This window comes from Felis catus, chromosome C1 (assembly GCF_018350175.1).
Source record: "Felis catus isolate Fca126 chromosome C1, F.catus_Fca126_mat1.0, whole genome shotgun sequence".
NCBI classification, from domain to species: domain Eukaryota; kingdom Metazoa; phylum Chordata; class Mammalia; order Carnivora; family Felidae; genus Felis; species Felis catus.
Window position 1 is genome coordinate 21,762,935 of NC_058375.1, and position 26,522 is coordinate 21,789,456.

Consider the following 26,522-nt stretch of genomic DNA (forward strand, 5'->3'; position numbering starts at 1 on the left):
GTTCAGTGACATTAAGTATATCCACATTGTCATGCAACCATTCCAACTATGCATGTCTAGAACTTTCTTATCATCCCAAACTGAAACTTCCCCCATTAAACAATAACTCCCTATTTCCCACTTCTCCCAGCCCCCCATACCACTGCGAACTACTTACTACCATTCTGTTTGCTGTCTCTATGAATTTGACTCTTCTAGGTATCACATGTGAGTGGAATCACACAGTATTTGTCCTTTGGTGTCTGCCTTAGCATAATGCTTTCACTCAGCATAATGTTTTTAAGATTCATCTGTGTTAGGGGCGCCTGGGTGGCTCAGTCGGTTGAGTGTCCGACTTTGGCTCAGGTCATGATCGCACAGTTCATGGGTTTGAACCCCATGTCGGGCTCTGTGCTGACACCTCAGAGCCTGGAGCCTGCTTCGGATTCTGTGTCTCCCTCTCTCTGCCCCTCCCCGACTCATGCTCTGTCTCTCTCTGTCAAAAATAAACTTAAAAAAAAAAAAAGATTCATCTATGTTATAGAATGTATCAGAATTTCAATGTTTTTAAAGGCTGAATATATCCCATTGCATGTATATGCCACATTTTAATCCCCTCATCTTACTCTTGCTTTTATATTTAGATAACTATATAGTTTCTCCCTTTAGTCTTATTATCCTTCTATCCTTATTATCCTCACTTCTTTTGATTGATTATCTGAGGTCATGGGCTCTAGATTCCTCATCATTCTGGTCATTGAATATACCCTGTTTTATTAATGTCCTGGTTAGAATGTGGTGCTCAGAATGAAACAATATTCTGTGGTTAACTAGAAAGAATACAGTGGCTCCTTTATTCCTATAATCTGGATACCACACTTCTATCAAGATTATGTTAATCTTTTTAGGAACCACATTGCATTTTTTGTTCACATGAATCTTTGAAAAATAATGTTACCGAGTTAAGTTTTCATAATATGATTATGTAATTCTATAAAATTTATTGTAAAATATTTAAGGAACAGAAAAAGATAAACATTACCCAATTTACAAAATTGAACATTACTGAGAGTCCTTTTGGTACCTCTCCAATCTCATTTCCTTCCCTGTTTCTGGAGGTAACCACTATTCTAAATTTTGAGATTATACATTTCTTTATACTTTTGTTAAATATGTATTTCTAGGCCATATATATATATATATATATATATATATATATATATATATGCACATATATGTGACATATAATTGTATTGCTTGTGGAGTGCCTGGGTGTCTCAGTCTGTTAATCATTTGACTCTGTATTTCTGTTCAGGTATAATCTCACAGTTCGTGGATTCGAGCCCCGCTTCAGGCTCTGTGCTGACAGCACATGAGATTCATCTATGTTGATATGTGTAGTTCTAGTTCATTTTCACTGCTGTAATTTCTGTCCTCTTAATTCATAGTTAATTTTTTCATCTGTTCTCTGATTAATATTTATTTCCACTTTTTTTCTTTGTAATTATTTTTCAAACTTCAATGCAGAAACCTTACTTTTCTTTTAAATGCCACCTTGATTATTTTTATCTGTCTTTCCAGCTTGAGATAGTTTTGAACTATGATCCAATCATACAGCTGCAAATTTGCTAAGGACGATGGTATATTAATGAATCAGAGATCAAATTTGCAAGTTACATTGAAATACAATTTTTCTGGAAGTGAAGAACAAAACACATTTTAATGTGTAAGATTACTTATACTAGCCTGAACTATCTTTGACTATAAATTCTTCTTTTATGTTGTTTTCTTCTTAATGTTTATTTATTTATTTTTGAGAGAGCAAAAGAGGGAGAGGGGGAGGGGCAGAGGGAGAGAAGAAAGAGAGAATCCCAACCAGGCTCCATGCTGTCAGTGCAGAGCCTAAAGTCGGGCTCAATCTCACAACTGTGAGATCATGACCTGAGGCGAGATCAAGAGTCAGACACTTGCAACTGAGTCACCCAGGCTCAGTTTCATTTATTGTTTCATTTTAAAGAACATAGGTGATTTAGTCTCTGACACTTGTTAACAGTGTTCTGTTTTTTTTTCAAGCTGTAGTCTGGCTTTGACCTTCTTTTCTTTCTCCTGCTTTCCCACTCTTTCTTGACATTTTTAGAAGGTTTTTTGTTTTTCTTTTCATTTTTTTTGTTTTTTTTTAAAGCTCTATCCTTTAGTGGCCTTAGCCTTTTGGCCATTATTTTTATAAGTATTCCTTTACAATGCTATTTTTAATCTTTCTGCTGTTCATGACTGTGTCTTTAATAATTTCTTCATGTTTTTCTAAAAATTTCTGATTGTGTAAAGACAATTTCATTGCCATATCCCCAGGGCCTAGAAAAGAACCTGGTACTTAATATCTAATCTGTGACCTGTAATGAATGAGCTTTACTTTCCAGAATTACCTTGTTCTTACGAGTTCTATATTTTTGTACAATCCTGGGCCATGTAATCATGCCTTTTCTTTCATGTGTTTTAAGAATTTGTTTATGGGTCACCTGGGTGACTAAGTTAGTTGAAAGTCTAACTCTTGATTTTGGCTCAGGTCATGATCCTAGGGTCATGGAATCTAGCACTGTGTTGGACTCTGTGCTGAGCGTGGAGCCTGCTTAGGATTCTCCCCCCCCCCCCCACTTTCTCTCTCTGTCTCCCCCTCTGCCTCCCCCTTAAAATTTAAAAAATTGTTTGTAATAAGCTTACAAATTTGACTGACCTCTTTTCTCAGTATACAAACTTTGTGAAATTGTTATTTTCTGCCAAGTTCCCTGATATTATCATGTTACCAACCAATTATTCTTTATTGCTTGGAATTAATAGGGCCCCTCTCCCTTTTTAATGTTTATTTATTTATGAGAGAGAAAGAGAGAGAGAGAGAGAGAGAGAGAGAGAGAGAGAGAGAGAGAGAGAGAGATGGAGTGAGAGTGGGGGAGGGGAAGAAAGAGGGAGACAGAATCCGAAGCAGGCTCCAGGCTCTGAGCTGTCAGCACAGAGCCTGATGTGGGGCTCAAACCCGTGAACTCTGAGATCATGACCTGAGCGGAAGTCAGATGCTTAACTAACTGAGCCATCCAGGTGCCCCAGCCCCCTCCCTTTTGAGAGAAAAATGTCATCAAGCTTAGTCAATACTTGAATTCTGTTAGCAAATAGTGGGTTATCTGAAATATACCATTATTCTTTTAAGAGTGAAGGAGTTTATTGGACTTTTATTTGTTATTATGAAAACTTTTACTTCTGTTGTGTTGCTGTTGTTTGGACAGAAGACATTTATTTTTCATTGGACAACAAATCATAACTTCCTCGGATTTACAGCTATAGAATCTATCTATCTATCTATCTATCTATTTATTTATAACTTAATGAAAAAAAATTTTTAAGTTTTTATGTAAATTCCAGTTGGTTAACAGTGTGATATTAGTTTCAGGTGTACAAAATAGTGATTCAACACTTACATACATCACCCAGTGCTCATCACAACAAATGCACTACTTAATCCCCATCACCAGTTTAACCCCTCCCCCCACTCACCTCCCTGAAATACTTACTGTTGGTAGATATTTTCTCTGTGTCAGTGTTAAAACTGTGTAAGGAAGCATTTTATCTTCTGGTAGTCTGTAGTATATTTTTCACATTATCAGTGGTGGAAGGCAACCATAGCCTCTGTTCCAGTCTTTAGAATCTTTAGAATGTTTCCTTAAACAAGTCACTGTCCAGTGCAAGTTTCTGATTCATACTTGTACTCTAGTCAGATGGTATTTGATGTTCACTTTATTTACTGTAGTGAAATTTTACTCATATAATAAATCTGAGAGAACTTTTTGAGTTTAGAAATTAGTAGGTATTGCTAGATTGAATTGGCTCTAAGATAATAGAAGGAAAATCAGATGTAAGAAAAATTTAGTAGTCTTGGGGAAAACTGCTTTGCTGTTAGAAATTTTCAGGTTTTTGTATGTATTTGCCTTGAGATTTTTGAGCTTTAAAGAAGTACTTCCTTTCTGTTACACTTTCAGACTACACTATTACATTGTTCTTTGTTTTCCAGAAGAGTTTATATGAATACAACACCTTATATAAATAACAGCACTAAAGACTTTTGATCTCTACTTATAAAGAAAGAGAATGTCTTTATATTGATGTAGCTTATTCACAGCCTCTAATTGCTAGTCATGATATAATGGGAACTTCATTGTAGGCTTACATGGTATTTGAAGGTTCAGAGTATATTTCATAAGATACACGTGTTGAAGTTATTCCATTAACATGAAGCATTAGTCTTATTCTTCTTATTTTAGACATGACTTAATACTCTTGGCTATTTAGTTTGCGAGTCAATGGTAGATTAGCAAATAGCAGATTAGAAGAAGAGATGTTGGAAGCTACTTATTGGCAGGCCACCTTGACATCTGCAAGCAATTTGAGTTAATTTCTGCAAATAAACAAATAGGAAAACTATTAAAGGCAGATACAAAAAATAAAAAACCCAATGCTCGTGTATTCCTGTGGCGGAGCTCACCATCCCCACAGACCTTAATAGCCCTTGAGGACATTGGCACTACATAGTAATTGGGGTTCATGATGGTAACTAAATCAGTAAAAGTTTAATTATGTTCTGCAGGTTATTTAGATGAAACAGGAAGCATATCCATTCTATAAAAGATTTCCATTCCGAACGGCTAACCTGACACATTTTGACACCCAAAAGGAGTAAAACTCAATTCTTTGAAAAACGATTTTTTTTGGTTTCACCAATTCTTCAGTGATGCCTAGTATTCATGGGGGTTAGTGTGTCCTTTTGGGAGAGCCTAGGTGGTATAATTTTAGAATATGTCCAGACATTGTCTTAGTGCAAGCTTGAATTCTATAGAGAAGTGAAGAGCATTTTTTTATTTTTATTTTTTGGTCTTCTTAGAAGGAGGTAAGTTTGTTTATTTGAAAATATCTTTGAATGAGTTGATTCAATGGTGTTAGTCACCCAGAAATGTCTTAAATTAAAAATCAAGTTGTTGAAAACAGCATGTTCATGCTGAGTGACATTTCTGATTCGCTCATTATGGCAAGTATTCTTTAAAAGTCTAGGAGTAGTTTGGGGCACTTGGGTGGCTCAGTTGGTTGAGCGTCCGACTTTGGCTCAGGTTGTGACCTCATGGTTTGTGGGTTCGAGCCTCACGTTGGGCTCTGTGCGGACAGCCTGGAGCCTGCTTCGGATTCTGTGTCTCCCTCTCTCTGCCCCTTCCCTGCTCATGCTCTGTCCCTCTCTGTCTCTCTCAAAAGGAAATAAACGTTAAAAATTTTTTTTAAAAAAAGTCTAGGAGTAGTTTAAGGTCAAAATAATTTTGGCAGGATGGAGAATCATGAAGGAATTTTTTGTGTATTTTAAACTACCATTTTTATCTGAAAACCCCATAGGTGGTTATCCTATTTTTCTAGAAGTGCTAATTGGTGTACTTAAATTGAGTTATCAAGGAAAGACACTTTCCTGTGGTTTTGAGGGATTGCTTTTATTGGGAAACTATTTTCTGCATATTTTTTGAAACTTCAATATTTGAACATTTTTTCTTTCCATCTAAAAGAATGCCCCTGAATTCTGTTGTCTGATTAGAGAAGCGAAAGAGCCTTTTCTCCTTTATTTTTCTGTTTTTTCCCCATTATTTTTCTTTTTAAAAATTAAAAAAAAATTTATTTTGAGAGAGAAAGAGAGAGAGAGCAAGCATGCACGAGCGCCCAAGCTGAGGAGGGGTAGAGAGAGAGGGAGAATCCCAAGCAGGCTCCACACCACTAGCACAGAGTGCGACTTGGGGCTTGAGCCCACGAAACTGTGAGATCCTGACCTGAGGCTGAAATCAAGAGCTGAACGCGTAACTGAATGAGCCACCCAGGTGCTCCTTAATATCCTTTTCTTATGAACTGTTGTCAAATTGGCTAACCTCCATCTTGTATATGTATAATATATGGTTAAGCCTAAGTTATTCATTTATCCTTTTTTATATTCATTTACTGAACAAATACTGAGTACCTACTGTGTTCTGTGCTAAACCTAGCACACAAGTTCTGTGTTAGGTACTAGGTATACTGTGGAAGGGAAAACAGCCCTTCTGTCATGGGTATTACAGTGTAGTTGGAAGTGGTATAGTGGGGAGGACAGATATTAAACAGTAAATGTTCAGTATGTTCTTATACATTGAGAGAAGTGCTGTGAAGGAAATAAGTAGGCTCTGGGATAGAGAACTAAAGAAGGGACTTATGGGGGAGACTTTGTAAATATTAGGACAATCAAGGAAGCTTGTTTGGAGGAGGGATTATTCAAGCTGAAACTTGAAGTATAAGAAGACACCAGACTTTTTGCAGGAGGTAGGGTGTATTCCAGTGTAAGGAAATGGCATGCACGACGAATGTCTTAAGTGAGGAAAGCACTTGGCTAGTATGATTAGAATATAGAGGCCAAGAGGAAAGTGGAACAAAGCGAGGTTGTTGAGATCATTCAAGGAGCTATAGTTCAGGTGAAATGAAGGAGGCTTGCACAAACATGGTAGCCGTATAGAAGGAGAAAAATGGATCGATTCTAAATATAGACTCTGTAGGACCAACAGATGGATTTGATTGGGAAGCGAAATGGAGAAGACTGAGACAAGGCTGGAGCTTAAGTTTCTGGTTTGAGCTACGGAATGGTAGGACTGAGCTGTTTGCTGGGATAGGAAAAAGAAAGAAGAGTTTAATTTTGGATGTGTTGTATTGAGACGCTCATGAGATAGCCACCTCTCTCTTCTGTTTTGGTTCTATTGCTATAGTTCTTTTATTAAGCCATTTATCAGTGGGTCATGGAAGGTGTATTATAAAAAGACCTCAGACTCAGACACGAAACTGCCTGGGTTAATGAGAAGCATGCTAATGAAATAAGCTCGAGAAACTAAGGAGGACGGTAGTTCTTAAGCTTTGGTTGCAAGGCTTTTCAAGTTTCTCCCTCCCGTATTGGTTTCAGCTTCCCTAGGGATCCCTATTGTGAATTTTTTTCACTGATAACCTGAATTTACCCAATCATTTGTTGAGTTTCTCTCTGCCTCTAGCCTCTCCTGCCTCTACTTTGTTTACCTACTTCCCTGCTTAAAAACCTTCAGTGGTTCTCCACTGCCTTTAGGATAAAGTTTGAACTATTAAGCATGTTAGTCAAGTCCTTTCATAATCTGTCTTCTTTGCTTGTCTGTTTCCTTACACCGTATGGAAGAAGTATGTACATGAGCAGGGGATTTGAAACTGGTGGGAATGGAGGTGGTCTTGGCCAGATTGAATAGCTTGTCTGTAAATTCTTAACAGGGGCTTATTTGGCAGAGAACAGTGAGGTAGAAGCATGTGATGGACCAAGTTTTAGAAAGATACTATTCTGGGAATTTACAATAGAATCACAACCCTGTTTCAATAAAGTATGGTTTAGGTCTGTGATCTGAGGCAAATTTTTAAACCTCCTAGAACCTGTTTGTTTATCTGGGAAACGAAAACACCTACCTTATAGAGTAGTTGTAAGAGAACATGGTAAAGTAGAATAATCGGTGGTATTTAGTAGGTACTCAGTAAACGGTATCTACTATTATTATTTTAGCTAGAATTAATTTTCAGTGGTAACTCTATTCTAACCTTACTTCCTTCTACTTCCCTTTTGTAGCCCTTTTCTAACAAGTATGGACTACTTACTAGTTCCTGAATAGCTACAATATTCTTAGTAATGTCTGTTCTCTTGTCTGCATTTCCATTTGCCCTTTGCACTTCAAATTTCTATTAACATCTGACACTCTTCAAACTGTAACTTAAAAACCACCTTTTCCATATGGCCTTTTGTGATCACTCTAATTGAAAGTTCTTACTTTATACTTCTCTAATGCTTAATTGGTTCCACTCTTGAGGCTTTGTCTGATTAAGCACCAGGTAGTACCTGGTGTTTTAGTTATTTATATATACTGGATGCCCCTGCTTTCTGAAAGTAGAGTATTCGTATGAAACCTTTTGTAAGCCAAAATGGAAAGCCAAATGCAAAGAAGCAATTACCCATTCAATTATATGGAAAAATTTGGGGGTGTTCCCGGATCCAAAAAAATAACCTCTCTTAAAGCTTTTCTGATACCTTTGGACACATCTTGCTAATAGATGCACAAAGTAAGTCTAGATAAAGCAAAGATACTCATAGACACCGTTCAAAGCTATGGTGGCTTGATGCTGAGATACTGAGTGTAGTTCCGGGAAGGAGCTTGGTGGTGCTATCCTGTCGCTGCTCAGGGTGTACTCTGTCTCTATAATGGCTTGCTGCAGAACAAATGCTGAATGCTCTTTTCTTTTTCTTTTTTTGGAAAAGTTCAAATCCTCGTCAGATTTCTTTCAGTTAGTAAAAACAGGCATAGATGGTTCCCAATTTATGATGGCTTAGCTTGCAATTTTCTGATTTTACATTAGTACAAAAGCTATTACACATTCACGAGAAACTATGCTTTGAGTTTTGAATTTTGATATTTTCCTGGGATAGTGATATGCAATATCATACTCTTTTGTGATGCTGGGCGGTAGCAGTGGTGAGAGCAGCAGTGAGCCAGAGCTCACAGCCACGCAATTATGAGGGTAAACAACCAATACACTTACAACCATACCGCAACCAGTTTTTCACTGTCAGTACAGTATTCAATAAATTACATGCATTACCCAACACTTTATAATTCAGTAGAGTTTGTTAGATGATGTTGCCTAACTGTAGACTAATGTAAATTATGTTTAAGGTAGGCGAGGCTAAGCTCTGATGTTCTGTGAGTTAGGTGTATTAAATGTACTCACAACTTATAACATTTTCAATTTACTGTGGTTTTATCAGGACATAACTGGATCATAAGTGGAGGAAGATCTGTGCTAATGTATGTTTTTCTTGAAAGCAAAGTGGCATCACTCAAACTTTCAAAAAGTGGGGGATACCTGTATGTCTTGTCTCTTTTTGGGTCCCTTTCAGTTGCTAAGCCCAAACCTTACACATGATTAGCACTCAGAAAAGCTTGATAGATTAGTACACAGAGCTAATTTGAAGAGTGTTACCAATACCTAAATCATTATACTTCATCCATAAATGGTGATCATAGGGAATTTTCTGAGTGGTGCCAAACTGTAGTGTTTTTACTAAGTTTTCCACCTAGGAAACATTAATGGAGTATGGACTATACTAATGTTAGAAAGAGATACAGAAAAGGTGAAAGATATTGTCCAGCCCTTGCAAATCTGCTCAGTATCAGTTATTTAAAAATCTGATTTGCCTGAAGTCAACAGATGCACCCTGTTAAAACAAGTGTATCTTGTTTTATACCAGATGGGGTATAATTCCAAGGGTTTGGAGGATTAAGTTTGAGATGGAATGGGAACTCACTGCTTTGTCTTCATTGCTGGTTTTTTTTTTTTTTTTTTTTTTTTTTAATCGAAAGAGCTCTTTCTGACATTAAGTAAATAGATACCTCCTTTTGGGTCTTGTATCAAGCATGAAAGGAGTATCATTTACTACAAACAGGAAGGGCCTGTTTGTAGAGCATTTATCCTGTCTTTGCTGCTTGATTTCTTTGTGTCTTTTCCTCTGGTTACCCATCTTATCATTTGTAACCTGAAGAACTTGGCTGCATGTATAACAGATTTGTAAGGATGAGCTTATTTGAGCTTTTAGTAAATGGTCCATAGGATGTTTTCTTTCTGCTATTTAGTTTTTGTTTAATCCTGATCGGCCTCAGCTAACTGGAGATTCTTGCCTGGTTTATTGTTTTCATTTAATATTCTCTTCCTACTCTCAATCCCCTATGGTTTTGTGGCTCTTACTAATAGTGTTGCTACTCATGTATGCATGGCTGGAAAGAGCATGCATGAAAACTATCCTTAATTTATTTTTATTTTTCCTTGCATGCGCTGAATTATAACATCTCTGCTGAATACTAACTACATTATCTGATTTCCTGGTTGTTTTCCTGCATTTAATGTATGATATTACCTGAAGTTGGTTTTAGTATGTCCAATAGAATTCTTTTGCCCTTCTGCTTGTATGCCTTTTCCTTATATTGGGCTCTTACCTGTTCTTTACTTACATTGCTTTTTACGATATGTCCAATTATATGGCAGATGTATCTGTTTTGCACTGATAGATGTTATTCTCTAATTCTTTATTCATATATCTTTTTTTATTTAAAGGTATTTATTGAGCACTTTCTATTTATCAGACATTTTGACATACTTGTGAGTTTCTGCTAAATAAGACAGAGACACTGTCCTCATATGTGTTGTACATTCTGTTGGGGAGGGCAGACAATTCAAAAAAAAAAAAAAGGAAAAAAGGAAAGCAAATAAGCAAGGTAATTTTAGACAATAAGTGCCATGCAGGTAGTTAAAACAAGGTGAGTTGATAGTGTCTTGGTGGCTAATTTTTTTTAAATGTGAGTACAGTTGACACAGAATTTATATAATAATAATTCCGTGATTGTTTATCCAAAGGAAATAAAAACACTAATTTGAAAAGATACATGCACCCCTATGTTTAATGCAGCATTATATATAATAGCCATGATATGGAAGTGACTTAAGTGTCTATCAATAGAGAAATGGATAAAGAAGATGTGGTTAATATGTGTGTGTATGTGTGTGTGATGGAATATTACACAGCCATAAAAAAGATGAGATCATGCCATTTGAGACAATATGGATGGACTTGGAGGGTATTATGCTATGTGAAATAAGACTGAGAAAGGCAAATATATTATTTCACTCGTAAGTGGAATCTAAAACAATAACAAAAACAGCAACAAATGAATAAACAAAGACAGAATCAGATCTCTAAATACAGAGAACAAACTAATGGTTGCCGGGGGAGGAGGGTAGAGGGTTGGGTGAAATGGGTGAAGGGGAGTAGGAGATACAGGCTTCCAGTTATGGAATAAAGTAAGGCACGGGATTAAAAGATATAGCATAAGGGATATAGTCAATGATACTGTAATAGCGATGTATTGGGACAGATGGTAGCTACACTTGTGGTGAACACAGCATAATGTATAAAGTTGTTGGATCACTTTATACATATGTCTTGATCATTCATTCCTAAATGTATCAAAGAGATCATACCAGTGGAGATACCAAGAGCACTGATTTTGGGCAAGTATGACTTGCCTAGTATGACTACTTGGACAATTTGGAATTACCATAGCTCTATGGATAAAATTTTCAATTAACTTTTGATTAAGTAACAAAAAGAATTCTGAAAAACGCTAATCGTTCAGCTTCTACTTTTAACAATATGTTGCATTCTTTGCTTCATTCATTATTTCAGCGAGCATTTGTTGAGCATTTATTGTGTCAAGTATTTTTCACTGTTCTACTTTCTAAATGTAGCTTTTTGCCATCTTTATTTCTTAGGCATTTTGAGTATGTTCCAAAAGTAATAGTCTTTTTTTTAATGCCTTGCTACTCAAAGAGTGGCCATTGGGCCAGCAGCATTGGCAACATCTGGGAGCTTGTTAGAAATGCAGAATCTCAGGCTCCATTCCAGACTTGCTGAATCAGAATCTGTATTTTAACAAGATTTCTAGGTGATTCAGTGCACATTAAAATTTAACAAGTACATATATAGCATATGGATTGTTACCATCTGTGTGTTTTTTTTTAAACAATTGAGTACTTTTACTCATTCAGTTACTTTCTTAAAGACTCCCTTTCATGTGAAAGGAATTACAAAAATATCCTTAGAAAATATTTTCTATTTTTAAAACTATATGAAAAAATTATAAAACATGGGAATAAATACATACTCTTTATTTACAGTAAGATGTAGGTAAAATACTGTTAGAAGTGGGGCTTAAGTGATTTTCACATCTGCTAAAACTTTCACAAAAGATTTGTAATTTTTTAAAATAGACCTTTATGAGAGACCTTGCTATAGTCTGTTGTATGGGAAAATTTTAATGTAGCAGTGGTTTTGGTACCTTTTTAGTAGGGTGAATGATAAAGTCATATATGAAACTCATGGGAAATAATGCTACATTCTCATCCCATCCTCTATTTTTGCAAAGGAAGTATGAAATAAACTGGTGCTCTCAAATCAAATCATTAGTCTTTTAGAATAAATAGTAGTTTGATGTCCAGGTTTTCTTTTTGGTCGTTTGATTACTTAGAGATTAAAAAAAAAGAATTTTGGAAAAATCAATTGCCTACTCCTAATAGGAGAAATTGAAGACAATTTTATTTATTTTATTTAAGTACAAGTGTACCTCACACAAAGGTAACAAATGAAGAATGTGTATTGGTCAGTAAATGTTTTAAGTAGTTTATAAGACTGAATTGCATATTTTAGTAGCACAGAGTAAACTTTTATGACTTAGTAAATGAGAGTAGAAAATGTGGTTTGGTAAATTTTTTATCATTTAAAATATTTTTAATGCTTAAAATAATTGCCAGGAGAAATACGTCATAGGTAGAAAGAACTGCAAATGCAAAGGGCCTGAGGAGGGAATGAGCTAAATATAGTTTATTAATTTGGATTGTGAACATTCAAATAAAATTACTTCATTTAAACAGTGTGAAGCAGATGTGAAGACATGGTAAATGCCACTTTTTAAATGGAGTACTTTAAAAAAATTTTTTTTTAATGTTTATTTATTTCTGAGACAGAGAGAGCATGAGTTGGGGAGGGGCAGAGAGAGAGGGAGACACAGCATCAGAAGCAGTCTCCAGGCTCTGAGCTGTCAGCACAGAGCCTGATGCGGGGCTCGAACTCACAAACCGTGAGATCATGACCTGAGCCGAAGTCAGTCGCTCAACCGACTGAGCCACCCAGACCCCCCTGAGTACTTCTTAGTAGTGAATCAACATATAAGATCATCAATAGTCAACTTTATTTCCTGGTGTCACAAAAGTTCCCTTGTATGTTGGTTATTCTTCAGTAAAGGAGATGTGACGATGTTTTTTGGCTATTGTTATGTGACCTAATAGTACTGGGATTTTTGAGATTAAGAGGCTAGAAACCAACAAGTTTCAAATATGTGAGGTCTATAGCCTGCCTTCTTCTTTCCTTTGCTCTCAGCATTTGCTTTCTAAATCTGTCTTCTCTATTTTGCTCCTTTATTTTTCTGTTATTTTCTATTTTTCTCTATTGTAATAGCTTCACTGTCTACTCTTATACACTAAGTATTCAGAATCATATTTTTCAGAAGAAAAAATATCTTAAAGAACTTACAGCAGGATACTTTTGTAAGAGGCTGTAATTTAGTAATGTAACATGAAAATTTAAGGATTTTTTTTGGTGATTATTTTAATCATATACTTGTCATTGCTGTTGTCAAGTCTAATAATTGATCAGAATTCAGCATTTGCTGTTCTTATTAGAGAAGTCAATGCATTCTAAGGAATACATAGAAAAAGAACAATAAAGAGTTGGGGACTTTTTAATCTCACCGTTTATTGGGGTGTAGAGAATTTTGGAAAGTATAATTCCTGTAAACTTTGCACTTTTATTAGATTGATGGTATACAAATAAGCATAGTATACAAATAAGATCCTTTTTTAGGAAGGATAAAATGGTATTTGCTATATACAGTTCTGAGCATTGAATTAAAAATATGCATTTCTCTGAGGTGGCCTCAGGGGCAAGGTAATTTCTCCATGTGCACATATTTAGCAAGTCACAGCATTAATAATTTATTCAGGATGTATAGGTAAGGTATTTTTTTGTACTTTAATGCAAAGTCTCATTCTTAATGGACTGGAGTACTGTCTGTGGGTGATTAAATATCTAAATATATTAATTTTGGCACACTTGACATGATTTAGGGTTTTGCCTACAGTAATCTGTTTTGATTATAAGAGTTCCCCTTTTCTGTCTTTTTAATAGCAACATTATGACAACAGAGAAGAGTTTAGTGGCTGAGGCTGAAAATTCACAGCACCAACAACAGAAGGAAGAAGGTGAGGGAGCCACAAATTCCGGCCAACAAGAAACTCAGCTGGAGGAGCCTTCTCAAGAGGCAGCTGAAGGAGATAATCAGTGTGAACAGAAGCTGAAAACATCTAATGGAGATACTCCTACACATGAAGACTTAACCAAGAACAAGGAACGGACCTCAGAAAACAGGGGCTTATCACGGCTGTTCTCCTCGTTTCTCAAAAGGCCTAAGTCTCAGGTGTCTGAGGAAGAAGGCAAAGAAGTAGAGTCAGCTAAAGAGAAATGTGAAGGAGGTCAGAAAGAGATAGAATTTGGAACCGGCCTTGATGAAGAGATCATTTTAAAGGCCCCAATTGCAGCTCCTGAACCTGAACTCAAAACAGACCCATCCTTGGATCTTCATTCATTAAGCAGTGCAGAAACACAGGTAAGGATGTGCAAATGTGTGAGAGGTGTGTAATGAAGATCATTTATATACTTTGTTTTTCTCTTAAAAACATTTGGTTTTATTTCTTACTGACCAGTTGACCTAGGCATTGATAGTAGTGAGTTTAACATGAAACTTTGGAATTTCTGTTGTAAGGAAATTGTTATAGTCAATGGAAACTTGTCTTTTTAAATTTTTTTTTGAAGTTTATTTATTTTTGACAGAGAGAGCGAGAGAGAGCGAGCATGAGCTAGGCAGGGGCAGAGAGAGAGGGAGGGGCAGAGAGAGAGGGAGACACAAAATCTGAAGCAGGCTCCAGGCTCTGAGCTGTCAGCACAGAGCCTGACGCGGGGCCCTGAACTCACGAACCATGAGATCACGACCTGGGCCGAAGTCAGATGCTTAACTGACTGAGCCACCCAGGCGCCCCTGAAAACTTGTCTTTTTATTTTTATTTTTAAAAATTTTTTTTCAACGTTTTTTATTTATTTTTGGGACAGAGAGAGACAGAGCATGAACGGGGGAGGGGCAGAGAGAGAGGGAGACACAGAATCGGAAACAGGCTCCGGGCTCCGAGCCATCAGCCCAGAGCCCGACGCGGGGCTCGAACTCCCGGACCGCGAGATCGTGACCTGGCTGAAGTCGGACGCTTAACCGACTGCGCCACCCAGGCGCCCCAAAACTTGTCTTTTTAAAAGATATACTCTGTACTTTTATATTTACATTTTATAAGTCAAAACAAAATGAAAGAAAAGTATTTATTAGATGAGTTTATTTAGCCTATATATCATTTGGCTGTAATAATAGAACAAGTCCAAGATTTTTTAATGAGAGGGGGGAAGAAGTGAGGTGGTTTAGAGTTCATTTTGTTGGAATTATTAGGAATGGGACAGTTTATTTACAAATATGGTCCTTCTATGAAAATCCTCCCTCAAAAAAGCAATGTAATAGATTCAAGCCATCCAGAGGTATGTGCTAGGTTTGAGCCATGCCTGCCTTATTTTTATTGTTTTCTCCAACTAGATTATGTTACCAGTGTGTAAGTTATAGATAAGGAAGGCTAGCTGTTTATATCACCTTTGTAATATACAGTAGTTTGGGAACCTAATTGTGTCACAGTTACGCGTTGCTACTCAAAGAGTGGCTATTGGGCCAGCAGCATTGGCAACATCTGGGAGCTTGTTAGAAATGCACAGTCTCAGACTCCATTCCAGACTTGCTGAATCAGAATCTGTATTTTAACAAGATTGCTAGGTGATTCAATGCACATTAAAATTTAACAAGTACATATATAGAATATACTAAACATGAGTTGTGAATTTGTTTATTTTTTTGTCTGGTATCCAAAAATATTAGAAAGTACTAGTACCATAATGCAAACTATTGTGTAGGAATCCCATTTGCTTTTAGCCTTACTAACTACAAATTAAAAGCTATTTTAGGGGCACCTGGGTGGTTCAGTCGGTTGGGCGGCCGACTCCAGCTCAGGTTATGATCTCACGGTTCGTGGGTTTGAGCCCCTCGTCGGGCTCTGTGCTGACAGCTCAGAGCCTGGAGCATGCTTTGGATTCTGTGTCTCCCTCTCTCTCTGCCCCTCCCCATCTTGGACTCTGTCTCTCAAAAATGAATAAACATCAAAAAAACCACTACTTTTATTTCTGAAGTATGTGAGCACTATTTGCATTGTTAAAAGTATAAATCCTATGTTTTTATTATAGGACTCAGGTTTGGGATAAACAATTTTATTAGATTTTTAAAAAAATATATGTATTTCTAGGGGCGCCTGGGTGGCTCAGTCGGTTGAGCGTCCGACTTCGGCTCAGGTCATGATCTCGTGGTCTGTGAGTTCGAGCCCTGCGTCAGGCTCTGTGCTGACAGCTCAGAGCCTGGAGCCTGCTTTGGATTCTGTGTCTCCTTCTCTCTCTGCCCCTCCCCCGCTCGTGCTCTGTCTGTCTCTCTCTCAAAAATAAAATAAACATTAAAAAAATATATATGTATTTCTAAAAATATTACTTGTATATTAAAAGTGCTAAGAGTAAAATTTAGGATAAAGTTGTAATTACGTACTTGCTGTTAGTGCAACAAGGTTGAAAAGAAGATTTACTATATAGTGTAAGTTAAGAATGCAGGCTATAGAATCAGTCTAAGAAATCATAGCCGAGTGGCACATTTGCTTAATCAGTTTCCTCCTCTGTGCAATGGGGATAACATTCACCACCTCTGGCTATTATGAGGATTAAACGAGATAAACAGAAGGCTCTTAAGACATTGTCTGGCACCCATTAAATGTTTATTATTATTACTCAGTTAATAAATATGAACAGAAAAGGCAAAGAAACCCTACATATCTTAATATTATTAATTTAATTTACTTTTAGAAATACTAAAGGAGTTAAATTACATTATCTTCCAGGAAGCCTTATACTTTGAAGAGGTTTTTAACTGCTTTTTTCTCCTCTGCTTTTTATGTGGGGAAAAATCCATATTTTGTTTTAGTTAGCATTTGAATGAAGGCTAGTCTATTTTATCTAAAGATCATAGCATTTGTACTGAAGTTAAAACAGATGACGGACAAAGTTAATTTTAGATTTAACTAAAGTCTCATTCATTGAAACTTTATTAAATCAGAATTGTGATAAATTGTATGCAGGTGTTTATATATAAAGAAAAAGAAAATATATTAGTACTGTTAATAAATTTCAAGGAGATATTGATTAAAGGAGAAAACTATTTTGGGCTTTTTAGAAGCTAGTATTTATAATCAAAACCTTCTAGATCAGAACCTTGTGGGCAAAAGTTTATTTGCTTAACCATATTTCTATATATGTGGTAGAGTTTCATTTGAGTGGTCCTTTTCTATCCAGGTTTTTTAAAAACCTAGTCTTCATCTAGGATACCTTGGGTTTTTTGGAAGCCATATGTAAGTTTTTAATGTTTATTTATTCACTAAACAAATTTTTATCTAGGGGTGCCTGAGCAGCTCAGTCTGTTCAGCATGCAACTCTTGATTTCAGCTCAGGTCATGATCTCATGGTTCGTGAGTTTGAGTCCTGCATCAGGCTCTGTGCTCACAGAGCTGACCCTGCTTGGGATTCTGTCTTCTTCTCTCTCTGCCCCTCCCATACTTGCTCTCTATTTTTCTCTCAAAATGAATAAAAATAAACTTAAAAAAAAAGTACTACAAACCCCCCCAAATATTTATTGAAAACCTACTATATGTGCCAGGCCTTAAGCTGGATATCATTGGTAAATGAAAACTATGATATGACATAGGTTTAAGATCATAAAATCTGGAGCCAGACTGGTCACTTATTAACTGAATGATCCTAAGCAAGTTACTTTAGCTTCTCGGGCTACAATTTCTTTCTTTCTTTCTTTCTTTCTTTCTTTCTTTCTTTCTTTCTTTCTTTCTTTTCTTTTCTTTTCTTTTCTTTTCTTTTCTTTTCTTTTCTTTTCTTTTCCTTTTCTTTTCTTTTCTTTTCCTTTTCTTTCTTTTCTTTCTTTCTTTCTTTCTTTCTTTCTTTCTTTCTTTCTTTCTTTCTTTCTTTCTTTCTTTCTTTCTTTCTTTCTTTCTTTCTTTCTTTCTTTCTTTCTTTCTTTCTTTCTTTCTTTCTTTCTTTCTTTCTTTCTTTCATTTTAATCCCAGTATAGTTAAGTACAGTGTTATATCAGTTTTAGATGTACAATATAGTGAATTGACAATTCTGTACATTACTCAGTGCTCATTATGATAAGTGTTCTTGATCTCCTTCATCTAATTTTTTTTTCTTGCAGTTAGGTTATTTTCATTTTTATTTTTTTCATATCATAAACTTAATTTCTTTTTTAAAATTTTATTTTAATTCCAGTGTAGTTAACATGTAGTGTTATATTAGTTCCAGGTGTACAATATAGTGATTTAGCAATTCTGTATATTACTTAGTGCTCATCAAGATAAGTGTGCCCTTAATCCTCTTCACCTATTATTTTCCCCTTTCCTCCCTCAACCATCTCTTTGTTCTCTATAGTTAAGAGTCTGGTTTTTAGATTTGTCTCTCTCTTTTTTTCCTCTTTATTTAGTTTCTTAAATTCTATGTATGAGTGAAATCATATGGTATTTGTTTTGCTCTGACTGGCTTTTTTTGTATAGCATTGTATTCTCTAGATCTATCCATATTGTTGCAAATAGCAGGGTTTCGTTCTTTTTTATGGCTGAATAATATTATCTATTCATCTATTGATGGATACTTGGGCTGCTTTCATAATTTGGCTGTTTTAAATAATGCTGCAGTAAACATAGGGGTACATGTATCTTTTCAAATTAGTGTCTTTGTGTTCTTTGGGTAAATACCCAGTAGTGCAATTAACTGGATTGTAGTGTAGTTCTATTTTTAACTTTTTGAGGAGTCTCCATACTGTTTTCCACAGTGGCTGTACCAATTTGCTTTTCTACCAACACTGCACAAGGGTTCCTTTTTCTCCACATCCTCGTCAACACTTGCTTCTTGTGTTTTTGATTTTAAAGATTTTGTTTGTAAGTAATCTCTACACCAATGTGGGGCTGGAGCTCATGACTCCAAGATTAAGAGTCACATGCTCCACTGACTGAGCCAGCCAGGCGCCTGTGTTTTTAGCCATTCTGATAGGTGTGGGGTGAAATATCATTGTGGTTTTGATTTGCATTTCCCTGATGATGAGTGATGTTGAGCATCTTTTCATGTGTCTGTTGGCCATCTGTATGTATTCTTTGGAGAAATGTCTGTTCATGTCTTCTGCTCATTTTTAAATTAGATTATATGTGTTTTTTTGTATTATGTAAGTTTTAAAATACATCTTGGATACTAACCTTTTATCGGATATATCATTTGCAAATATCTTCTCCCATTCAGTAGGTTATCTTTTAGTTTTGTTGGTTGTTTCCTTTGCTGTGAAGAAGGTTTTTATTTTGATGTATTCCTGTAGCAGGATTCTCACACAGAGAGTTGTAACACCGAGGTTTTTCTTTCCAGGAAGCAACTTTATTCGTACCAGCATGGCTCAGTTGGGTTTGTACCCTGAATGCCACGTGGCAGTTTTTTATATATTTTTTTACTTCTTTGTCTCCCATATATGGTAACACACAAGCATGCAGTCTAATTAAGTGGTCTCATGTTACAAGGTCGTGAGGGATGTTGTCACTTATAGCCAGGTTGCCTTGAGGTTTTTTTTTCTTTCCTTAAGGAGGGGATCCTACCATAGTCCCAGTAGTTTATTTTTGCTTTTGTTTCCTTTGCCTCAGGAGACATCTAGAAAAATGTTGCTATGGTTCTGGCCTTTGTTTCTTATCTGTCAAATAGTCCTCTCCCCACAGGGTTATTATGATGATAAAGCAGGTTCATATAAGTAAAGCTTTTAGAATAGTAACTGGTCCATTTAAAAAAATTTTTTTTAAATGTTTATTATTTATTTTTGAGAGAGAGAGACAGAGTGTGAGCAGGGGAGGGGCAGAGAGAAAGGGAGACACAGAATCCGAAGCAGGCTCCAGGCTTAGAGCTGTCAGCATAGAGCCTGATGCGGGGCCCGAACCCACATACCATGAGATCATGACCTGAGCTGAAGTCGGACACCCAACCGACTGAGCCACCCAGGCACCCCGTAACTGGTCCATTTTAATTGTTATGTATGTAGTGTTGTTGTTGTTATAAAACGTAGTCCTTATTCTTGATGACTTCCTAGTCTAATGGAAGAGACAAAAAAATGAGTGAATATAAAACATTTATTATAATAAATGTTATAAAGGCAATATACAGGGTACTGACATGAATAGCAGAGTGGGGGATAGGATAGATATGATTGCCAATTGAAGGCCTCTCTGAAGAGGTTGCATTTAAAAGGGTCATGAAGGATGGGAAGGAGCCTTTTAGACCACCTCCAATATCTAATGCAGAAGCCAAATAATTAAATACTTTTTCCTAAATGTCAATCATGGATTCTTCTGAAAGAAAAGAATCAGCGAGATTTAGTTAAGAATAGTTAAGAACCTTTCAGCAGTTTTATTATGCTGGAATTAAGAAAGTATGTGCCAAAATGTTATTTCACTTACCTGTGTAACTTTGGGATGACTTCATGATAACCCTAGGTTTTCAATTTGTCCCTTGCTTCTTAGAGTCTGCTTCACAATTAGCATGATTGGTAAGTGGTAGAAAGAAGTTAACTGGTATTACAGTTGTTAGCCTAGTTTATAATGTTGCTTTATGCTCTAAAATTGGTCCCAGGAATCCCTGTTAGCCATTCATAAGATTTAGAATATGTGATAAATCACATCTCATTTTGCAATTCATAAGGCTACCTTGCTAAAATTGAGGAGCTTAGGGGCAACTGGGTGGGTCAGTTGGTTAAACATCCAAATTCGGCTCAGGTCACAATCTCACGGTGGCTCGTGAGTTGAACCCCACATCAGGCTCTATGCTAACAACTCAGAGCCTGGAGCCCGCTTCGGATTCTGTGTCTCCCTCTTTCTCTGCCCCTCCCCGACTTGTTCTCTATCTCTATCTTTCAAAAATAAACAAATGTTAAAAAATTAAAAAAAAAAAGTTGGGGTGCCTGGGTGGCTCAGTTGGTTAAGAGACCAACTCTTGGTTTTGGCTCAGGTCATGATCTCACGATGTGTGAGTTCGAGCCCTGCATCGGGCTCTGTGCTGACAGCGCAGAGCCTGCTTGGGATTCTGTCTCTCTCCCTTTATCTCTGGCCCTCCCCCACTCACTCTCTCTGTCTCTCTCTCAAAAATAAATAAATAAAACTTAAAAAATTTTTTAAAAAAATAAAGTAAAATTGAGGAGCCTATAGGGCATCTGGGTGGCTCAGTCAGTTAAGTATCTGACTCTTGATTTCGGTTCAGGTCATGATCTCATGGTTGGTGAGACTGAGCCCCGTGTCAGGCTCTGCACTGATAGTGCAGACAGTGCAGAGCTTGCTTGGGATTCTCTCTCTGCCCCTCCCCCACTTGGGTGGTGCTCTTGCTCTCTCTCAAAATAAACAAAAGTAAACATTAAAAAAATAAATAAAATTGAGGAGCATGGGGCAGAGATGGTAAGGTTTTAATAAACTTTAATAATACATAATGGCATAGCCAGGAAGAATGTATATGCTGAGCGCAATAGATTGGTGTCCTCTAGTTTATCAGAAACCTTCATGTATTGATTTGAAAGATAGGATTCTACCTGAGAAGTTTTGAAGATAGCATAGTGTGTAGATCTTGTAGGAGATTATAATATCTTTTATAGATAAATAATTATTTAATCTTAATATCACTTAAATTTGTCTTAACATTTTTTTCTTCTTCAGTGCATTTATTGGTAGCATCATTATAGGTAAAACTGTATAGAGCATATTTTGTGAAATGTTTTTATTACTGACTTGATGTCACGGATATGTAGCCTGCCCAGGAAGAACACAGAGAAGACCCAGATTTTGAAACTAAAGAAGGAGGAGGACTTGAAGAGTGCTGTAAAATAGAAGTGAAAGAAGAAAGTCCTGAATCAAAAGCAGAAAGAGAATTAAAAACTTCCCAGAAATCAATCAGAAGACACAGAAACATGCATTGCAAGGTTTCTTTGTTGGATGACACAGTTTACGAATGTGTTGTGGAGGTGAGTGCATTTTAATTTCCGTAGTCAGAACTCTTACAGGTTGTTTCCTGTAGGGTTGAGTGAGTAGTGTCAGTGACTATTTCTATGGACTGAAATTTTAATAGTAATTTTCTGGAAGTGGAGGTGTGGAAGGATTATGAGCGAGTCTTATTTTCTTCTCCAGTTTTTTTCTGTATCTGTCAAATCTTGTGAATTAAGCACGTGTTACTTTTAGAATCCAAAACAATTTTCTTTAAAAGCAATTGGTTTGTTATTTATAGAGTGACCTAGCATGATTAGATTTTCCAGGTAACCTCAATTTCTGATATTAGGTCTAGTTATCCCCATAACTGTATTTGTCAAAAAATTGCTATGTGTTCATTTCTGCTGTCCCAGATCTAAACCTTAATAAGCTTTGGTTTATTCAATGTATTTCTTGAGCCCCATGAAATAGGATATAAGAAATTTAAATCAAGTAATGCCATTTCTTAAAATACTCTATTATTTTCTGAAAGAATAAGTAATTGAGTTGGGATTTAATGAAAATGTCAATTATGTGGTTACTCTTTTGCTCCTTCAAGACAAATTAAAATCCTTAAAAATCTAGTAACTGTTTTTTTTAACTAGAGCAGTAATTATCAGTTATACGCTTGATATAAAGCAGTTGTTATGAATATTACTAATAATAGCCTTTATTGATAAGACATATAATTCACATATACTTGTATCTTAGGTATGTAATAAATATGTCTGAATTGAATTATCTGTATGCAAATATATCAAAGCTCTAATAGTCTAAAATATTATACTTTATTAATAAACATTCCTTTTCCAGGTTTTAAAAAAGAAATCTAGAAAAATACACTACTGTACTTTGAAAATAATCACTACACTTGGTAACTAGAGACCTATGGTCTGCTCTTTCTACTTCTCATCATTAGCTAGTTGAGAGGTGGGAAAAGCTATTCCACACTCAATCTTCCCATTCAGACTAAGGTCCAGATATGGGTCCTTTATATCTGAAGCATTTGGGGGCAGATGTGTTTCAGAATTCAGAGTATTTTGGACTTTAGAAAGGCAGTATTTACTTATGCTGCATATTTCATAACACACCCACTAGGGTGTGTGGCAGTACCAAGATTCATTCTAAGATGGGTAAATAAAGATCATAAATACCCTCATAACAGTTCAGGACAGAATTTGCCTTTAAATGAACTTTGAACACCCTCCCCCTGGGGAAAAAAAAGGCCTAAAATTTTACTTTTTAGAGCTTTTGGATTTTGGAATTATAAATAAAGGAGTAGGGGCCTATACATGAAGAATTCCCTAATCATTTCTGTCATTTGGAATGAAAACCTAAGAGGGGAAAAAAATGAAGAAAATGATGTAATATAGATGGGTTAAGTCTGAAAATGAATATCTATGTAAATTACTAACAGTCATTAAAAGCAACTTTGCTCATTGAGAGAAGGACATGTGTATGTGTGTCAAAAAATATTCTAATTTTTTTGAAGTATTTTTAAAAATACATTTCTCAGCAATTGTTAGCATGTTTGATTTTTTTCAACAATTCCAGTAAATAGACATTATAGGTATAAATATTCTTACCATTTTACATATGAGAAAGCTAATGTTCAGAAATATTAATAGAATTAATCCAGGTTGTTTAGCTTGTAAATGGAGGAGCCAGGACTTTTTGACTGTACATCTTAGCCTCTAAGTTAGGCTAAGTAGGAGTATTAGTACCCAAATTTGGCAGTGGTATGATTTCCTACGTAAAGAAACATTAAGAAAATGATTTGTAGCACACCTGAAAAAGCCACTGCAACAGGTAATGTCTGTAGGGTATCTAGAATTTTAGACTTTGTGTGTTTTTCAGCAACCTATTCTCCTGGGACATTTGGTCTGAGAATGGTAGAAAGCCTAATGATTTCCATAGCATAGCCATTATTAATTGTCAACGTCGACAGCAGATTCAGTGAATTTAGGTGGTCGTGATGACAGCAGACCATAGCAAGCTTCAGGAAATACTACACCAAAAATAAAGAATGTGATGTTTGGGTTGGAGGTAGGGAATGGTTGATGAAAGGAAGGTAAAATATTGCTTTGAATTCTAGCACTAGTTCCAGGCCACTAAGTGTGTTGCATATTTAAGCTGACAAATTAAGAAACAAGATTTTTATAACCCACCATTGTTCTACTTACACTTTATAACCATCTGAAAGTAGTGGTAACCAAGGGTAAAAGAGGAAACGGTGAAGTGACATTTTATTTTATTTGGTGATAAATACAAGAATAAGAGGAAACCTCATAATATATATGTCTTTGCAGAAACATGCTAAGGGACAGGATTTGCTTAAACGAGTGTGTGAGCACCTCAATCTTTTGGAAGAGGACTACTTCGGACTAGCCGTTTGGGATAATGCAACCTCTAAGGTGAGGAGACTGCTTGTCAAAAAATTTGTTTTAATCTTATATTGTTGTTAAAGATGTATTTATGCCTGCCTCTCCAAGACACAGTGCACTTAAGAGTTATTCTTGCCTCTTCTTATTTCTCAGATTTTCCCTCTAGAACAAACATCTTAAAGAAAAGATCATTGCTGGGGCACCTGGGTGGCTCAGTCGGTTAAGCGTCCAACTCTTGATTTCAGCTCAGGTCATGATCTTGTGGTTCATGGGTTTGAGCCCCACATTGGGCTCTGTGCTGACAGCGTGAAACCTGCTTGGGATTCTTTCTCCCCCCCCCCCCCCCCCCCGCCCCTACCCTGCTTGCTCTCTCTCAAAAAGAAATGAACAAACTTAAAAAAAAAATTAAAAAAAAAAAAAAAAGATCATTGCTGGTGTGTTCTTTCATCATTGAGAGAAAGAATCTACTGTTCTATATTTTTAATTTTTATTAATGTTTATTTATTTTTGAGAGAGAGACAGAGCACGAACAGGGGAGGGGCAGAGAGAGGGAGACAGATTCTGAAGCAGGCTCCAGGCTCTGAGCTGTCGGCGCAGAGCCCGACTTGGGGCTCCAAATGACAAACCACAAGATCGTGACATGAGCCAAAGTCAGATGCTTAACCAACTGAACCACCCAGGTGCCCCTGTACTATATTTTTAAAAAACAGGGGAGGTACAGAGCTATGATGTCCTGATTAGTAAGTAGATACCAATAACTTCATATATTATGCAGTTAGTATGTATTTAATAGGTTCATAATAAATACTTATTGAATGGATGATCTACCAATATTATAGTTATGGGATAATTATAACATATATTTATAATTTGAGAGTAATTTTATAAAAGAGAATAAAGTCCCAATATTATCAAAATAGTCCTACAACGAATCTGACATTTTCTTCCAGACCAAATGAAACCAGTAGTTAACTTTTGGAAGAAGTAAAAGAAAGTGTGAGAACACAGAGAGGGGAGGAAAGGTTAAAAGTCAGGTATTTACTTCAGAAAACTTGAATTATTTCCTAGCCCAATTTACTGAAAATTACAAACATTTAGCTTAAATTTAGTGATGAAAACTTTAGTACAGTTTAACAAGTCTTTGCAGGTGCTTTACAAGATGATGTGGATATGGCTGTGAATAAGATAGACATGGTCTCTTCCCTCTGGTGCTTGTGGTTTAGTGGATGAGTGTTACACAAAAGGAAAAACAAGATGTCATGAAAGGGTATGGCCAGGGAAGTCTTCTCTGGGGAAGTGATGCCTGAGCCGAGAACTAAAGGATGAAGCAGGCAAGTGAAGTGGGGAGAGAATGGCTTGTGTAAAGGCCTAGAATTGAGAGAGTGGCATTTGAGAAAGTAGGAGCCTGGCTAAACATAGGGAGTGAGGAATAGAGTAATAGGTGAATCTGGTGAGCTACACAGCAGCCAAGCCATGTTGAGAGAGTTTTGTATATAAGATGTTAAAAACAAAATTTTTTTAAATGTTTTATTTATGTTTAAGACAGAGACAGAGCATGAGTGGGGATGGGGCAGAGAGAGAGGGAGACACAGAATCTGAAGCAGGCTCCAGGCTCTGAGCTATGAGCACAGAGCCCAATGCGGGGCTTGAACTCACTAACTGTGAGATCATGACCTGAGCCGAAGTTGGATGCTTAACCAACTGTGCCACCCAGGTGCCCCTGTATACAATATATTTAAAGCCATTTCAAGGGCGCCTGAGTGATTCAGTTGGTTGAGCATCCGACTCTTGGTTTCAGCTCGGGTCATGATCCCAGTTTCATGGGATCGAGCCCTGCCTCAGGCTCTGTGCTGAGTGTGGAACCTGCTTAGGATTCTCTCTTTCTCCCTCTGCCCTGCTTGTTCATTCTTTCTCTAAAACTAAAAAAACAAACAAACAACAAAACAAAACCAAGAAAAAAACATTTTAGTTGATTCTTTCTCCAAGATAATTTATATTTATTAAGAAAAGTTGAGGTGTGGCTGGGTGGCTTGGTTGGTTACGTGTCCAACTTTAGCTCAGGTCATGATCTTGTGGTTCACAGGTTCAAGCCCTGTGTCAGGCTCTGTGCTGACAGCTCAGAGCCTGGAGCCTGCTTCAGATTCTGTGCCTCCCTCTCTCTTCTCCCCCACTCACGTTCTGTCT

General features: G+C 36.6%; 1 protein-coding gene across 21 annotated transcripts in view; it reads left to right on the forward strand.

Annotated features, from left to right (window-relative positions):
- EPB41 (erythrocyte membrane protein band 4.1) overlaps positions 1-26,522 on the forward strand; it is a 200,414-nt gene that overhangs the window by 69,755 nt on the left and 104,137 nt on the right. For 20 of the 21 annotated variants that reach the window (XM_019836510.3, XM_023258386.2, XM_023258392.2 and 17 more), the window contains 3 exons: positions 13,868-14,345; positions 21,741-21,953; positions 24,264-24,368. In XM_019836510.3, coding sequence (XP_019692069.2) covers positions 13,875-14,345; positions 21,741-21,953; positions 24,264-24,368 — 789 coding nt within the window. In that variant the 5' untranslated portion in view covers positions 13,868-13,874. Of the gene's footprint in view, positions 1-13,867; positions 14,346-21,740; positions 21,954-24,263; positions 24,369-26,522 lie in introns of those variants that run through there. The other variant, XM_019836513.3, reaches the window with a different exon arrangement.